The sequence below is a fragment of the Sturnira hondurensis genome, unplaced genomic scaffold, assembly GCF_014824575.4.
Source record: "Sturnira hondurensis isolate 20B ecotype Veracruz unplaced genomic scaffold, ASM1482457v3 Scaffold0000780, whole genome shotgun sequence".
Taxonomy (NCBI): Eukaryota; Metazoa; Chordata; class Mammalia; order Chiroptera; family Phyllostomidae; genus Sturnira; species Sturnira hondurensis.
This window is the reverse complement of record NW_028073411.1, coordinates 23,323,391-23,340,968: the sequence shown is the minus strand read 5'-3', so window position 1 is coordinate 23,340,968 and position 17,578 is coordinate 23,323,391. Positions and strand designations below refer to the sequence as shown.

The window sequence follows — 17,578 nt, the reverse complement described above, 5'->3', positions numbered from 1 at the left end:
CCAGCTCCCAGGGCCTCTGCATTGGCCTCAGTGGCTTCGTCTGTAAAGTGGGCACAACGGAGCCTGTCTGAGAGGGTTGTCATGAGTGCATGTGAGGAAGGAAGCCATCCTCAGGGTCGGTGGACAGTGGACACTCAGTGTTGTTTAGGAATCAAACCAGCGAAGGAGAAGCTGGCTGCTGACTCCTGTGCAAGGAAAGGTCCCCCCATGGTGTCCGGCAGGGAAGTGCTGGTCGGACCCTTGCAGGCAGTCGGAGGCTGCTGGGGTTTGTTCCTGGAGCGGTTCTGGGGACACCTGTCCACACTGGGCCTGGCACACCGGGGAGCAGGCCAGGCCGGGTGAACCACAGCCACCTGCATGCATGACCTGACCGGCAGGATGTCAGGAGCCCCTGGCAGCGCGAGGCGGAGGTCCACACAGTCTCGGGCAGACGACTGCATGAGGCCTCGTGCCCTGGGTCCTCGAGTGTGCTGGGGTGACTGGGGTCGCTCCCGAGAAGTGACTGCGGAGACTGTGGAGCTTGTCCTGCAGGTGTGGTCAGGTGACAGAGACAGGGCACAGTCAGGACACCACTTCCAGGATATCAGGAAGCGTTGGGAGCTAACACAGAGAGAAGAAACTGACCACCTCTGAAGAGACCCTCAGGGAGTCAGGAAGGGCTGAGGGCCAGTCCTGGGGTCCCGTCCCTGTTTGTCCCCCTGAGGAGTTTCCTGTGGTCACTGTGACAAGCCAGGCGGCAGGCAAGACAGAAATTCCTTCTCATGGTCCTGGAAGCTGGGAGTCCAGGAGGGAGTCCTGCCTTCTCTAGCTTCCTGTGGCTGCAGCGCACAGCATCCCTCACCCTCCGGGGCGGGGCCCGTCTCTGCTTGCCCTCTGCCCCCATGTGGCCGTTCCCCTTTGTGCTGTGTCCTCATTACCTCTGCCCCACTGGAACACAGGTGGTGGCAGCAGGGGCCCGCCTGGGTGGTCCAGGGGTAGGTCTTCCTCTCAGGACCCTTTCCCAGGAAGGCCACACTTGCAGCTGTCAGTAATTGACCTGGATGTGTTTGGGGTCCTTTCTGGCCCACCACATCCACTCTCAAGCTGTGTGACCTTAGGTAAGTTACTGAACGTCTCTGAGTCTCGGTTGTCATCTAACAAATGAGGACCGGGCCCCCTGGCCCCATGAGTGGGTTCTGGGAGAGGCCCCAGATGCGGCTCTGCGTGGCCCAGTTCTGACACCCACTGGGTGCCCCAGCCTCTGTCCTGGGGAAAGCCTGTTTGGTTTCACAGCAGCAGGAGGGTGACGGTCACAACCGAGTCTGTGCTTGGCGCCCAGGTATTTGAAGTACGCGCTGGACCAGCACGTGGAGAGCGATTACATCCTCGTCTACTTCCACTACGGGCTGAGCAGCCGGAACAAGCCGTCCCTCCACTGGCTGCAGGGCGCCTACAGGGAGTTTGACCGCAAGTGCGTGCCCTCCGGCCCCGGGTGGGGAGGCTGGGCAGCCCGGGGGCCGCAGCTGTGTGGTGGGCGAGCCCGGGGTCCTGGGGCTCTGTCCGGCGTGGCCAGCCAGGGCGGGGAGGCACGAGTGTCCTTGCAGGGCCAGGGGGCCTTGGTCACAGCCCCCTGACGCCCCCTTTGCCACCCAGGGTGCAAAGCCACCACAGACAGTAGGTGAACAAGCAGGAGGAGCCCTGTTCCAACACACGTGTTTTTGGACACTGAAATGTGACCTTGATTCTGTGCACACGTGTTGCATCGTGAACTGTTGTCCTGTGAATTTTTTTCAACCATGTGCAAACATAAAGCCCTTCTTGGCTGGCGGGACGTCTCCCTGCCAGGGCCCACAGCCACTGTGCTGACCCCTCCCCCCCACAGGCCCAGCAGCCTCTGTCCCTACCCGGGGTGCATGCCAGCAGCCTTGGCTCAGCCTGATGGCTTTGAACTGAATTATTCAGGAAGGAGGGAGGGAGGCAAGCTGAGAATCACCTCGGTTTTTGTTCTTCTTTTTGAGTGGTGCTGAGTGAGGCGACGTGAATGCACTGGGACTCCTCATACAGCAGTTTTGTTTCTTAAATTTTGTTTACTTTAGAGAGAGAGGAAGGGAGGGAGAAAGAGAAGGAGAGAAACATTGATTAGTTGCTTCTTGCACACCCCCAACTGGGGACCTGGCCTGCAACCCAGGCACGTGCCCTGACTGGGAACCGAACCAGCCATCTTTCACAGCCCACTGAGTCACACCACCCAGGGCGAATCACCTCGTTTTTAGTGGGTGCCTAGTGCCTCGCTGTGTGGGACTCTGACCCATCTCACAGCCTGTGTGACCCACATAGCAAAGTCCTTTCTCCCCCAGAATCAATTCCAGGCAGAGAATGGGGTGCAGTTTTAGTTTTGAGAGCTGTGGCCTTGTTGCCCTCTGGCGTGCGCCCCTTGCCCCAGCCCCGAGTGAGTGAGCGCCAGTAAGTGGGGTCTTGGGGGGGGTCCTGATTTCCCCTGAGTTCGAGTCCTCTCTGGGTCTGTCCAACGTCCTTGAACTGGCTCTGGCAAGGAGCTTGGGTGTGTCCCTGCGGGTCCTGCTCTGAAGTCAGGTGCCCTCCCCCTCAGGTACAAGAAGAACTTGAAGGCGCTCTACATCGTGCACCCCACCAACTTCATCAAAGTCCTGTGGAACGTGTTCAGACCCCTCATCAGGTACGCAGCCCCTCCGCCGGCCCCCCACGGTCTCCACGCTCGGCGAGCGGCCACACAGTATGTGTGCTCACACGTACCCTCCAGCACTCGGTGCCCACGCCGTCTGTGACTCCCAGACTGCTCTCTGAGGTCTCTTGGAAGTGCCTTCCAAGCCCTCTGCACTTCCCGGCCACTCTGGGACTTGGGAAGGAACGCCCCAGCGTGTCCCACAGTGTGAGGTGACCCTGGAGGAACCCCGTACCACCCCCCACCACCTCAATATCCTGAGCCATCCGCAGAGCCTGGGGCCCAGCAAGTGCCTGGCTGCTGGACTGGGGCGCCAGAAACGCAGGTGGATCGGTGAGGGGTCTCTTGCTCTGGTATGGGGGGCCTCCCTGCAGCTCTGAAGCGGCACCTCCTTCCCCACGGACTGTCCCTGCAGAAGCTCAAGACCCCCCTTGCCCCTCAGGGCCAGTGGCCAGGGGTCCAGCGACCATCTGATCCCTCCTCATCCACTAGGGGGAGCCAGTGCACGAAGTGGGGCCTCCCCACCCCCCCACCCCCCCACCCCCGGCTCTGGGTTCAAACTGGGCTTGTGATAAAACAGCTCCGTTTCAGTTTTGAAACACAGGGAGTTTCTAGGGATCTGGACTGGTAGAGCCGGTGGCCATTTTAATGGTGTAAAATTCCCTAAGAGGGTGCATGGCGTGTGAGGCGGGGACGAAAGCAGAGGGACACGAGGAAGCTTTGGAGGTGACAGCTGTGCTCGTCGCCTTGGTGGTGGTNCCCACCCCACCCCACCCCACTCCACCCCCCCACCCCACCCCCGGCTCTGGGTTCAAACTGGGCTTGTGATAAAACAGCTCCGTTTCAGTTTTGAAACACAGGGAGTTTCTAGGGATCTGGACTGGTAGAGCCGGTGGCCATTTTAATGGTGTAAAATTCCCTAAGAGGGTGCATGGCGTGTGAGGCGGGGACGAAAGCAGAGGGACACGAGGAAGCTTTGGAGGTGACAGCTGTGCTCGTCGCCTTGGTGGTGGAGACGGTGTCTCGGCCCACGCACACGTCCTCACTCACCTGGCCCTGAAGGTGAACGAGTGCCGTTCCGGGGCGGGCCAGCGGCTGGAACGGCAGGCAGCCCGGTGGGCGTGGTCACTTGCCAGAGCAGGTGCCGGTGCGCCTGCTCCCACGGCGCCCGCTGCCCCGTCCTCTCCCCACTTTGCAGCCCGGCAGACTGAGGCTCATGCGTCACAGCAAGCGCGGAGCAATGCTGTGGTAACTGCGTCCTGCATGGCCCTAGATTTCTCGGGGACCGCTTCATACGTTACATAAATGCCTGGTCGCTGTGTCATATTCCTGGAGCTAATAAATGTGCCAACTGTGACTGAAACGTAAAATACGAGTACATGTAAAACATAGTAATGGACACAGGTGGTGGTGTCTGCTGGTGTGGGGCAGCGGACCGGTTTACGCAGATGGTCGCCTGTATATGGGAGGGAGGAGCCCGTTTTCGGGTGGGAGGTGCCGCGGCCCTGCAGGTGGGCGAGTTGATTGGCCCAGGGTTGGGTTGGCCTTGTGGCCATGCTGGCTCCACTGTGGTCCCCAGGGGGACAGTGTCCTGCAGAGAAGCCAGAGAGGATTGGGGGTGGCCCAGGCCCTCACGGGACCCTCACAGGGAGAGGAGGGGGACCATTGGGAAGCCCCTCTCTGCACCTCCGGCTCCCGCGCATTCCCCGCGTCTCTGCAGATTCACGGCAGACACAGGCTGGAGTTTACGCTTCTGCGGAGGGTCCCTCGAGTGTCCTGTGCGTGCGTGGTCTTACAAAAGCAGAACGTTTGCGGACTTGAAGCCTCTGTTACATCCCGAGTCTGGGTTGCGTTCTCCCAGCCCTGCCTCCCTCCCCTCCCACCCACAGCTCTGGGGCCACTTCATTGTTTCCGGTCTCTTCTGCTTTTTCAGTCACAAGTTCGGGAGAAAAGTCATGTATTTCAACTACCTGAGTGAGCTCCGTGTGCACCTCCAATGCGACCAGCTGGCCATCCCTCCGGAAGTCGTGCGGTGAGTCCGACCGCACCTGCCCATGACCGCAGGTCTCAGTCATGTCCTGTGGGCGTGGCTGGGTCCAGCTCAGCAGCCAGCAGCATCCTCAAGGACGCACAGTGGAGACGCCGGCTGCCGGCTGCCGGCTGCCGACTCGGGGGCACGTGCGGGCCCGCGGTTTCTCTTCCCCACCTTGCAAAACGGGTTTTAAAAAATGACTACAGCGGTGATGGCTGTCGCTGCCTCAGTGCTCAGTGTTTTTGCTTTGGGGCAGAGCCTTGGGGTGTGTCTCTGGGGTGTGGGTGACACTGGACTGAGACGTGCTCAGGCATGTCACAGGTGCCCTCGAGAGCAGCGCGCTCCGTGGCTTCTTGCTGGAAGCCTGCTTCATGTATCTGCTGTGTTAATTTACACAGCAGAGGTGCTCCCCCACCTGGTCTGTCACATCGAGGGGGGGAGCCCAGGAAAGCCCAGGAAGGCGTGTGGTGGCCCTCAGCCCACAGCCAGTGCAGGGGTGAGGTCCCATCCAACCGTGCCTCTGCCCCTTGCGTCTCCTCCCTGGGCATCCTCTGAGGGAACAGGGCCCTCTCCAAGCTGCACATAGGTGAGGGCAGCAGCCTTGCAGGGGGAGCGGAGAGGCCAAGCTGCCTCTGGGCTCCAAGTCACATGCCAGAGTCTGGGGACAGAGCCGTGCAGGGAGTGACTGCCCTCAGGACCACCCCCAGGTGACAGGGGCCACAAATCAGAGATGACAGGCCACAGGAGGCACCACACCCAGCTGGGGAGGGGCTGGTGGAACGGAATGTGCCATGGAGGCTTCCAGAAGGGGACAGACGACTCCTGGAGTGGGTTTCAGGGGGACAGTTGGCTGCGTCAGAAAGCCAGGGAAGGGTGTTTCCAGCAGAAGGGGACGTCCCTATGCAGACACATGCAGGTGAAGTACTGGCCAGGGGTTGGCAAGAGAGACTGGACATTTGAGTGGGCTGGGCTTCCCTTCTGCCTTTTGTGTGAACACGTCTGGCAATGGTGGGGGGAGCATGTGTGTGTGGGGGGGCTGCAGTGTGGCACACAGGCCCAGGAGGCTGAGACACTTGAGTGTCCTACAGGCACCCACAGGGCACTGGCCCCTAGACAGAGCCTGCAGGTGGCCCCTCTGGTCCAAACCCCACCAGGTGAGAGCCAGGCTCCTGCTGTGTCCGCAGGTACGACGAGAAGCTCCAGAGCCTGCGCAAGGGCACGCCACTCCCTCCTGCCAAGACACCGCCACCGCGGCCCCCCCTGCCCACGCAGCAGTTTGGTGTCAGTCTGCAGTAGTAAGTGAGCCTGGCATGGGCTGTTCTCGCTTCCGCCGTGCGACTCTGGGGGGGGGGGGGAGTGGTCCCCAGACCTTGGCCTGTGTGCCCGAGCTTACCCTGCGGAAGTGAAGCCTGAGATGGTCACTGGGCAGGTGCCCACCACGGTGTGACTCTGCACCAGAACCCCTCTGTCTCCTTGGCCCGGAGTGGGGGAGGGGGGGGGGGCGGGCCGCTCGCCGACCCCTGTGGTCGTGGTGTCCTGGTCCCCAGAACCTGTGACTTTGTCATTTTACATGGCACAAGAGACTTTGCAAGTGTGATTAGGTGAAGGATCTTGGGGGAGTCATCCTGGGTGATTGGGGGGGAGGCACTGTCCTCACAGGGTCCTCATAAGAGGGATGCGGGGGGCTCAAGGTCAGAGGGATGTGGGGACACCGCAGGACCACAGCCAGGCAATGCAGGTGCCCCAGAAGCTGCAAGAGACCGGGAACGGGCTGTCCTCTAGAACCGGCAAGAAAGCACGCAGCCCCCCGACCCATTTTAGACACCTGACTCGGCCAGAGGGGTGAGGTGGTGCCCTCATGCCGGTTTGGACTCCCCCGGTTTATCATAGTTCGTTATAGCAGGACTGGAAAACTGGTTCGGGCGTGGGAGGTGGGGGCTGTGCGGAAACCTGTCTCAGGGCCAGGCGCGTCCTCCGGGGCCTCCGAGAGCAGGCAGGGAGGGGGCCCAGGAGGAGGGGCAGAGGGCACCTCACAGAGCGGAGGGGACGCCCAGCCAGCAGGCCTGGGACTCTCCCCCACCCACCACCCTTTCACCCGCTTTCGGCCTGTCCCGAGGGTCTGCGGGGGTCCTGGGTGGCCCTGGCCAAGGCCACTGGCCTTTCCACCATCAGTCAGTCCCTCAGCCTGGTGACTCGCAGTGCCTTTCGGACTGGCTTCTCTGTCCAGAGCCATGTCTGTCTCTTGTTGTCTAATGAAACTTTAAAAATGAAAAGCCTAAAACGTGCCCACCTGGTGGTTTCTAAAGCCATCCCCCTGAGGATGGGGGAGGGTGTCAGTAATGGTGGCGTCCTCTCTGCTCTGTGAAGCCCACCAGGGCCCCCATGCGTGGTCTTGTTTTTGCTTCGGGGGCAGAGCCTTTTGCTTTGGGTTGACCCAGCGATCGAGCGATTGAGCTCCAGATTGAAGGCATGTGAGTGACACCCCTTAGAAAAGCCGTGGTTCCTTGCAGTGACAGGGCCCCTTGTCACTGTGAAAACCGGTCCCGCACGTCTGCGGGGAGTGGTGAGGGGCATGGGGACAGCCTTCGAAAACAGCCTGGGTGCCTCGCTTCGAGAGTTCGTGCGGTTGCCTCTTGAAGTGAATCTTTTCTGCTGTAGCGTTGAGAACGACTGCAATAAAATGGCCATGAGCACATTAAATAAGGCACCAACTATGTAATTTTCTTCGACTATGAGTGAATAAACACCATTAAAATTCATAACCCTATCCTGCTCGCAAATGTTAATTTGCTGAGTTAGAGTTCAAAAGCACACAACTGAAAGCCATCACCTTAGAATAAGCTAATTAAGTTAGTGTGTTAATGGGAAGTCAGTGATTCAAGAGGTCTTTGCTGGCTTGCCATCCCTGAAGAGGGGAAATGGAAATATTCGTGCGCATTTAGCACAGTCCTGCCTGGGCAAACGTGGCCTCGTGGAGGGAGGGGCCACAGCGGGGTGGGCGAGGCCACATCCCAGGTCTGGCACTTTCCATCTTCAGAAGTCAAGCTAGTCAACCCCAGTTTCTCTCTGTAACTAGAGTGGAAACCTCACCCTCCTCACCCTCCAGGGCCACGGGGGCCTAACTACAGGGTGTCAGACTCTATGAGTCAGTTCCTGCTCCCCTGCTCGCCGGGGCTTTGCCTGCTCTTATTCCTTCTTCATGGCCTCCTCCTCCAGGAAGCCTTCCCTGATGACTCCACACAAACAGGGACCATTTGTTGGAAAGACTATTTTCCTCCCATTGAATTGCCTTGACACCCTTATCAAAAACTGATTGACCGTAAACGTGAGGGTTTATTTCTGACTCTTAATTTTCTTCTTTGGGTCTGTGTGCTGGAGCCACACCATCTTTATCACCGAAGCCTTCAGTGAGTTTCGAAATTGGGGGTGTGAATCTTCCAACTTTGTTCTTTCTCAAGATCGTTTTGGCAATTCTGGGCCCCCTGTGTTTCCACACGAACTTTAGAATTGGCTTGTCAGTTTCTGCAGCCGGGCCGCTGGACCTCAGTGGGGCGGGGCCGCCCTCCGAACGAGGGAGCACCTTTGAGTCCCCGAACACAGGATGTTTTTCCATTTATTTGGACCTTTTAAGGTTTCTTCAGGGATGTTTTGTAGTTTTCAGTGTGCCCGTGTGGCCCCCTATTGCTAAGGACCTGAGGGCGACAGATTCCGGGATGCTGTCTGCTCACGGGTGGGCGGGGCCATGTGGCTCGTTGGGCCCCGGGGCGGAAGGCCTCAGCGGCTGGGACACGCTTTGCCAGGGTAGCAGTGGTGGGTGTCTGCTTCCCCGACTCCTTCCCTGCGTGCTCGGGAACACTTGCCTTTGGTCTCCCGCCCCTGGTGGCTGGGCAGAGAGCATAAAATGCTCTTTGGGAAGGCCGCGGGGCAGGGGTGGCCGGGCCTTCTTCGGCTCTGGTTCAAAGTCAGGCCAGGCCAGCCCAATATGGCAGGACGGCCACCCAGTAGAGCTGGGTGCTTCGGAAGCTGGGAGGGGCCATGAGACAAATGACCGGCTCAGAGGGCGGGAAAAGCCTGGATGCCCAGCGTGGTGGGCCTGCCCCCCGCCCTTTCAGCACTGTGATTTCAGGTTATCCTTCCTCCCTCCCTCTTCCCCCATTTTTAAAAAGCCACAACTCACCCTCTGCCTTCATCCTTGCCTGCAAAACCCGGGAAAGGACAGGTTCTGCGTTACTCAAAGCACTTCTGCTAAGGGGAGGGGGTACCAGTGAGAATCAAGTGCCAAGAACCCCGCCTGGCCCCCCAGGGCAGCCAGCCGGCCAGCAGTGGGCTGTGCATTGCTGACCCGGGAATAGCGCCCTGCCTCCGAGAGCCCACCGCCCTGCGTGCACCCCTGAATGTCAGTGTAGGGTGTGGGTTTAACACGGTCCCAGCACCCCTGAAAGGGCGGGGCCTGCTGTGAGAGGACCCGCCCCCAGGTGTCCTGGGCAGCCAGGAGCACACGCACCTTCTGTCCAGAGCCCCCGGGGGCAGTTGTCATTCTCCACACAGACCCTGCCACTCCCCGGGGCAAGCCCTTCCTTGCTGGCTTGGGGACTGGAGGAGAAACCTCGTCTGTCGTTTCCGCTCTGTCCAGAGTGGTGGCCGAATGAATGCCAGGGCCCCATTGAATGCCAGACACCCAGGTTGGGTGTCTGTTCTGCTCCTTCACTGCCCGGCACAGGGAAGGATGCTGGGCTGGGAGCCCTGTGACCTGGGACGGCCCACCCCTTTTGGGACCTCCGTCTCCTGCTCTCGCAGGCCCCTTTCTTTGAGGGAAGTCTGCTCTTAAAACACGAAACATCGGCTAAGCTATAGGCGAAGGGTATGTTTAGCAGCCGTGGCGTGACAGGTCTCCGGGGTCCAGCCCCATCAGTGAGTCTCAGTTGGATCCCCTCCCAGGAACGGTAACTAGCCCCAGCTTTGGAATCAGCAGGCCCGGGCACTCTAGCTGGGTGACCCCGTCTGTGCGAGTCACCACAAGGCCCTGGACCCGTGTCTGCACCTGGGAGAGGGGCCCCCTGTGTTTGGCCTGGGAAGCCCCTCAGCCCCTGGCTTTCTAGCCAGTTTTAATTGTCAGTGCCTTTGCCTTGCAGCTTAGCAAAGCCATCCTCATCCTTCACCACTCAGTGTGAGAGACTCAGGGAAACTGCTAAGGGAGAGGCCGAGGGTGGTCCAGCTCGGGCAGGGCCAGGACTTGCTCTCCCAGAAAACAGAGGAGGAAGAGCCCGAGCTGGTGGAGCCTCTGACCCACGTTTTCGTTCTCGTTATTCCTGCCACTCCTGGCCACCGGGCCCCCTGAGGGCGCTGGCCGTCCCTCTCTCTCCCTCTCTCTGCAGGGCGCCCGGGGCCTGTGTTCTCACAGGTGTGGCAAAGCCCAGAGCCCTGTGCTGGTCATGATTACCTGTCACGCCCAGGTCAAAACTGTTTCTGTCTTTTCTGTCCCCTCAGCCTCAAAGACAAAAACCAAGGCGAACTCATCCCCCCTGTGCTGAGGTTCACGGTGACCTACCTGAGAGAGAAAGGTGAGTGGGAGCTGCTCCAGCTGGGGGGCTGGGGGACAGGAGGGGGGTCTGTGTGCCTTGCCAGGAGGCCTTCTGGGTCACGAGCACCCCAGGACGCGGAGTTGGAGGAGGGGAGCCCGTGCAGGTGGGTGACCGGGATGGGACGGGTCCGGGCACAGTGGCTCCTGCTGCGGGCTCTCGACCTGCGCTGTCTGAGTTTGAGTCCCGGCTCCACTGTGTCCCAGCCGGGTGGGCTTGGGCCTGTTAGCGTACTTTCTCCGGGCCTCTGTCTCCTCCTTGGCCCGATGGGTTCTCACAGGGTGGCTGCAGGGCCCAGTGAGGTGACACAGGAAAGCCCTCTGTGGAGGGGACGGCTTTGACACGGCAGATGAGCCTGGGTCGAAGACCCCAGCGGTGGGCACACTCGGGGACATGGGGGGGCCAGGCCTGTGGCCCCTCTGGGGCTCCCGAGGCCAGAGCTCAGAGCCACAGGGAAGGTGTGTGGGGGCTGTGCCTCCCCTAAACGGGAAGGACCAGGAGAGGTGGTGCCCCCCCCACAGGGGCACATGCTGGGGAGACACATCAGGACATGGGAACTGCCACTGTCCCCCAGTGCCCCGTCACTGTGAGCTCTGATCACACAGAGCTCTGCAAGCCGGCGCCTCTGCAGCCAAGGGCGTGGCGCTCCGTGGGGGCTGTCTCCACTCTGATGACCGTGTCTTGCTGTGTATAATACACACTTTTTTGCTCAAATTTTTTATGGAAAAATAAGGATGCACATTATACAGGGGTGGATGCGCCAGGTGGCCCAGTGGCCAGGGGTAGTACTGAATCCTAACTTTGTAAATGTTTTAAATTCTTTTATTTGTGCCTACGTGTGAAAAGTATAACTCTAGAAAGCAAGAACAATACCTGTGTGCAAAATAATACCCTGGGATTTCATCATCAGTTTTGTTTCTCAATATAAGTAAATAAAAAATCGAATAACAATTAAAGCGAAATATTTTTTTCCTGAAAGTTTGGCCCAAAAACATGGGGTGCACACCATACACAGGAGTGGCCCAAAACGGTAAATGTCGTTTCTCCTGCTCCCCTTCCTCCTACGTGTTTCAGGACTGGACAAAGGCTAGTGTGCACAGACTCAGGTCAGAAACTGTGAAAGGGGCCGCTTTTGTTTCATGTAGCTGCTCCCCATTAAAAAACAAAACACAGAAACAGTCCACAGCAGGAGCTCAGGGTCTATTTGTGGAATGAACACGGTACTAGAGCTTGAAGGGAGAGGGGGCAGGGGCGGAGAGGGGGTGGCAGGGATCCACGGGAAGCTGCCCTGTGGCCGACGACAAGGACAGGAGAGTTGGCCGTCCGTGCCGGATCGCCCCCTCGGCATCAGAATGGAGGAAGACTGGAGGGGTGCGGGGGGAACACAGGTCCGGTCTGCATTCCCCCCAGGTGGGAGTCACTACCCCTGCGGTGAATTGCCCCACAGAACCCTTACACATGGCTGAGTGGCTGGAGTTTTAAATTTCATTTAACTTTAAATTTAAGTCTCCACGTGTAGTGAGGGACTGTGTGGTGGGCAGGCCAGCTCTAGACCTTCGTGGGGAGAAAGGGAGGAAGCAAGGAAGCAGGCCGGGGGCCCGTGGGGGGCCTGGTGCACGCCCGCATTCTCCCGTTTATCAGCCCTCGGGGCAGTGGTGGCCTGGGCCTCACCCTGCAGATGGGGCGGCTGGGCTCAGGCAGGCCGTGTGCGTGGTCTGAGGCAGGGCTGCCTGGGACCCGGGTTTGTCTGGCTTCAGTGGTGGTCGGTCTCCAGTCTCCCTTCCCGGGGGCCACACAGGTGGGAGGGAAGTCAGGTCGGATTTGGGAAACATGGAAAAGTTTGAGGAATAAATGAAGGAGGGCATCAGATAGAGGGGGGAGTAATGACCCAGACTGGGGAGGGGGATGCAGGGGCAGGGGGTGTCATGGAAGGTGCTGGGGGCCCTCTCCCCACAGGACTCCGCACGGAGGGCCTTTTCCGGCGATCGGCCAGCATCCAGACGGTCCGCGAGATCCAGCGGCTCTACAATCAGGGTGAGTCGGCTCCCCCAGCCGCCTGCCCGCCGGGGCCTTGGAGCCCCCCACCCCAGGCAGCTTGGCTCTGCCCCCAACCCCCAAAGAGCGCAGGGCCGGGACAGCTGTCCCGGCAGGTCCTGTGCCCAGCTCCGGGGACAGGTGGCCCTTAGGGTTTGGCACGCACACCAGGTGGTCAGTGTAGGGGACTGTGTCGTGGCAGCTCCACCTTGGGGGCCGGGGTGTAGCCTGCGGGTGGGCAGACTCGGTGGGGACACTGGTGGGGAGCCACTGACTCGGGGGCTCACTTGCAAGGAGGGTCCCCGTCTCCACGCACCCTCGTCAGTTCCGTGGTCATGCGCTTGCTCCTTCAGCGGCACGGCCGGCGCCGGAAGCTGGTGGGCCAGCTCCCACCCTGGCCAGGACCAAGCTGCCTGTCAGGGAAGTCAGCAACGCCCCAGCCTCTGCCAGGCTCCCTGGGAAAGCGGGGTGGGTGGGGTGACAGCACCCCTACTTCCAGAGAGGACAGAGCCCGCCCCCAGTCAGCCCTGCTGCCTGAGCCTCTTCTCTCAGAGGTTTAAAGCTGCTTCACATCCTCCCCATATTGAAGCCAGAGTCCCCAGCCCAGGGTCGGAACTCAGCTGTCCATGCCCTGTGTCCAGGCAAGCCCGTGAACTTCGACGACTATGGGGACGTCCACATCCCCGCCGTGATCCTGAAGACCTTCCTGCGGGAGCTGCCCCAGCCGCTTCTGACCTTCAAGGCCTATGAGCAGATCCTGGGGATCACCAGTATGTGCCTGCCTGGGCCAGGACAGGGGGCGCCCCCGCCTGGACCCGGGGTCAGGGGTCCGGGTTGCCAGGTGCAGCCGAACTGAGAGGCAGGGCGGTCAAGGGCGAGCCGGGCCTGGTTCCTAGCACCCAGGACGTGCTCTGGGCACGGTGGCTCTGTGACAGTCAGTGGGGGGTCCTTCCTGCTCGCTGCGAGGGCTCTTTCCTGAAGGGATCACAGTGGGAGCTGGAGGCGGTCTCCGCTCTGGGACCGTCATTCGGAGGAAGTGGGGTGAGGCTGGAAAGCTGGGTTCCAGGGCCAGGGGGGACCCCTGGGGCGTGGGTGGCTCAAATGTAGTAATTTCATGGGAACTCCATGTCCCTTTAAATGACCCAACAGCATGTTTACACAAAAGAATGGCTTTCATTAAAAAACCTGCAAGAACGTTCGCAGTAGAAGGCTTTGTGTCCTTCAGCTGCGGCTGTGTTTGCAAAGCCCAGGGTGTTCACGGTGACCCCACTGGGGTGTGACGGGAGGTCAGCACACTCAGGGACTGGGGTGTGAGAGTGCACGTGTGTGTATGTGTATATGTGTGAGTCAGTGCGTGTGTGTGTGTGAGCGTGTGTGTGCTTCTGCAGGGGCAGCTTGGGGACCCTTGTTGGTTGGTGAGTTTTGACCTGAAGTTCACAGAGCTCAGTGGGGCTAGGGTGGGGGGCAGTCTCTCGAACCTGGGACAGCTACATTTAGCCCCCTTGTCGCTGCGGGGCCCTGAGCTGCTGGGACCATAACCGGGTCAGGTCAGTGGAGAGTGGGGTCAGCACCAGTTCTCCGTAATGGGCCAGGTGGAAAACGCCTCGGGCTCGGTGGGCCCAGCTGCACTCCGAGAAGGCAGCCACGGGCGGTGTGGGAGTGAGCGGCTGTGGCCCTGTACGGGAGCTTTACTGGTAAGAACAGGCCGTCTGGGCCCGGGCCCCCGGGCTGCTGTGTGCCGTCGCCGGGCCTGGACGTCCCACGTGTGAAGTGGTGTGGCCTCCCGGGAGATCACGGCTGGGTGCCCCTGGTGAAGAAGGGGGCAGAGCTGGGTGGAGAAACCTGCGTGCTAGTGAAGTGAGCAGGTGCTCCAGGCCAGTGCCAGGGGGCGGGGGGGCAGGGGCACTCTGTTCTTCCCTCCGCCCGCGCCCTCCCCTCAGAAGGACCCTCGTGCCATCACAGGTGTGGAGAGCAGCCTGCGGGTGACCCGCTGCCGCGAGATCCTGCAGAGCCTTCCGGAACCCAACTACGAGGTGCTCAAGTACCTCATGGGCTTCCTGCAGGAGGTGAGTGGGCGGAGCCGGCACTGGGGCGGGGGGCTGGCCCTCTTGTCCCTGCACACGGTCTGGCCACCCCCCCCCTCCGCCTGGAATGGAGGCAGGGGCTGTGTCCCTGGGGACTTCACCCGAGGCCTGGCGGGCAGCTGCCACGGGGAGGAGCCCGGGGCCGAGCACACCCAGTCCTGCTGCCCCAGGTTTTCTCCCAAGCAGGGATGGTCTTGGAGGCAGGGGCTGTGTCCCCGGTCATCTGACTGGGGAATAGCATGGTGGCAGCCCAAGGTCATGGCCCTGCCTCCAACCCAGCGCTCTTCCCACTGCGCAGGACCCATGGGTCACCCCCGTGTCATGTGTGTCCTCCAGGTGTCCCGGGAGAGCATTTTTAACAAGATGAACAGCTCCAACCTGGCCTGTGTCTTCGGGCTGAATCTGATCTGGCCGTCCCAGGGGGCGGCCTCCCTGAGCGCGCTGGTGCCCCTGAACCTGTTCACCGAACTGCTGATCGAACACCACGGAAAGGTCTTCAGTGCCCAGGACGCCAGCGGGGAGCCGGGCGCCAGTGCAGCGGGGCAGGAGAGCAGGGCGGCCCCTTCACCAGTGGCCTCACCACACCTAGTGTGCCTCCGTCCCCTGGCAGCCACCGGGAGCCTCCACTAATGTGGAAGGCCTGTCTGTCCCTCTGTGCACCCGTGTGTGTTAACTCGCCATTAAAGGCACTCCTGGCGAACCTTGCGGTGGCCACGCTGTGGCTCTGGTCCTCCGGTCCCTCCCCACACTGCTGAGCGTGGGCAGAGAGGAGGTGGGGGCCCTGTCAGAATAACAGTCCCACAAGGCTTCACTGAGGATGGGTCTCGTATCCGGCAGCCGCTGCAGCGGCGACACTGTGTAACAGACGGACCAGTAAGACAGCGGCAGCGTCTGGCCTGCGGTCGGGGGGCCAGCTGGGTGGCTCTGGTCTGCCCGAGGCTCTAGGAGGTGGAACGCGTTCCTGCCCTGCAGGCAGAGGGGCAGGCGGCCTCCCAGCTCTGGCCGCCATCCCAGGTGCTTACACTGCATTGGCCACAGCTGGTCTCGGGGCCAAGGCCAGATCACAGTGGAGGGCTCTGCCGAGTGAATTTGGCGCAGGGGTGACTGGGGCTGGAGCGGGTTGGGGTGGTAAGGCAGGTGGCCTCCCTGTGGCCCTGGCTGTCCCACCAGGAAGAACCCCAAACCTCTGATGGTTTCTGGAGCAAAGGTGATGGGGCCAGGGTTCGGGGGCCAGGAGGGAGTCCCTGCGACCCACAGAACATGTCTTCCCTGGGAAAGGGAAGCTCGGGTCCTCTGGGAGGACAAGGTCAGAGGCCGAGGCGGGTCCCTCCGGCAGTAGTCAGAGGAGAGCGCATGAGCGTGCAGGGCCACAGGCCGGGGAGGAGACCGCTGCCCCCTCTGCTGGGCCCCTGCCGTGTGCCGCAGGCAATGGCGGACCGCCTTCCTCACCCACCATGGGAGCCTTGTGGCAGCCCAGCTGGGCAGATAACCTTGGTCGGGGCTTGAGGGAGCTTCAGTGACACCCCTCCTTGCGCCCCGGCTCCGAACGTCCAGGGAGAGAATGTCCCATAGGAAGAGCTGCGTGGAGACCTGCCTTAGATCTGGGCCCGAGGGCGTTTGCTCAAACCCACCGTCTCGTCCCCACCCCAGGAAGGTGGTTCCGCACCCTCGCCCAGCTGAGCCAGTCCGATGAGTCCCTCCTCTTCCCCAGGGAGGGGTGACAGTGGGAGGAGGGGCCAGGGGTCACTCCACCTGATGAACTTTTCCCCCCACCCTGGGACAGGAGGGAATGGAGCCTGGAGGAGTACAGGGACTTGCTGGAGGTCACACAGCCCGTAAGCGCAAACCTGGGGAGGAGGGGGTGCACCTTTGCAAAGCCACGGGGAGGGATCCGGGCCTCCATCTCTCCATCTCTCCATCTGTACAATGGGCCCATTCACACTGCAGGCCCGCCCCCTGCCCACCTGGTTCTGAGCTCGAGGCCGGGGCTGGAATCGGCACTCACGCACCTGTGCACACACGCGCCCACGCACGCCTGAGCCGTTCGCCCTCCACGTGCCTGTTCCCTGTCTGGCCGGGGGGCCAGCCGGCGTGGGACCAAGATCACCACCACCGCATGGCACTTTGGACACTTCTGCTTGGACCAGAACCTTCTAGATCTTTGGTTTAAAGCAGACTTTGGTCCCCCCTGGTGGCCGTCTGCGCTTCTCGGTCTGTGTGGCCCACCAGACACCCCGGCAGGTGCCCCGGCTCGCCCCGCACCCGGGCCCACCCCGCTGAGGCTCCAGCGGAGAGCAGGGCATCCAGGCGCCTGCCCCCCTTCCTTACCGCCCCCCCACTGCAGCTCCCTCTCCCACCAGGTCTGGTCTTCCCCCACCCCCCCTCTTCTTCTGTAGCTCACAGTTAACTCGGACTAGAATATTCTCGTGCACCTTAAGGAGTGATTGTTTATTTCTTCTCAGTTCTGCTACCAACGATTTTTTTCATTCTTTAAAAAAAAGAAGAAAACAGCCCCCCAGTTCTGACCAACCAGCACAGGGAGCCCAGACCCGGCCTGTGTGGGGTCCCCAGGAAGGGTTGGGTCTGGAGGACAACGCCCCTCGGGTGCCCCCGACCTCCCTGGCCACGAGGTTGGGCTGGCGTCTGCTTCCCGCTTCTCAGGAAGTGTCTTGTTCTCACACAGTTCAGAACAGCCCTGGAGCGCCCTCAGCGTTCTGTGGCAGGAGAAAAAAATCTGAAGTAAAAACGATGGCTCCCTTACGCGCTCACCACTGTGAACACAATTAATCAGGTCTTAAATCAGGTCTCAGGAACGATGCAGAAAGTTTCACAGTGGGACGCACGATGGGCCTCAAGTTTTCTGGTGCTGAAAGGTGGCCCGCAACGTCCTCCTGCGTCCGCTTTGACAGCGGTCTCTCCTGCCCATGATGCGCCAACTGTGGCAGCGTAGCTGGGGCCGGGTATGGCCTTGTCACCCCCCCATCAAAGCCCAGTTCCCCATCAGTTCCCGGCAAGAGGACACGGTTACAGTGTTAGCGTCTTGGAAACACAGCGCCTTTCAGCTTGAAACAGTGAAACGTGACGGGGGAGTAAGGACTCCAGGGTGTCTGTCCACAGGGCATGGGAAAACTGTCCCAACAGTCACTTCTGCAGGAGTGACAGGTATTAC

At 60.8% G+C, this 17,578-nt stretch overlaps 1 protein-coding gene across 1 annotated transcript in view; it reads left to right on the top strand.

The window, feature by feature from the left end:
• Positions 1-15,109, top strand: part of ARHGAP8 (Rho GTPase activating protein 8) — a 31,482-nt gene extending 16,373 nt beyond the window's left edge. The window contains exons 5-13 of the mRNA XM_037049696.1: positions 1,319-1,450; positions 2,588-2,674; positions 4,614-4,712; positions 5,897-6,007; positions 10,200-10,273; positions 12,248-12,325; positions 12,967-13,095; positions 14,288-14,391; positions 14,746-15,109. Coding sequence (XP_036905591.1) covers positions 1,319-1,450; positions 2,588-2,674; positions 4,614-4,712; positions 5,897-6,007; positions 10,200-10,273; positions 12,248-12,325; positions 12,967-13,095; positions 14,288-14,391; positions 14,746-15,039 — 1,108 coding nt within the window. The 3' untranslated portion in view covers positions 15,040-15,109. The remainder of the gene's footprint in view (positions 1-1,318; positions 1,451-2,587; positions 2,675-4,613; positions 4,713-5,896; positions 6,008-10,199; positions 10,274-12,247; positions 12,326-12,966; positions 13,096-14,287; positions 14,392-14,745) is intronic.
• Positions 15,110-17,578: the final 2,469 nt, after the last annotated feature.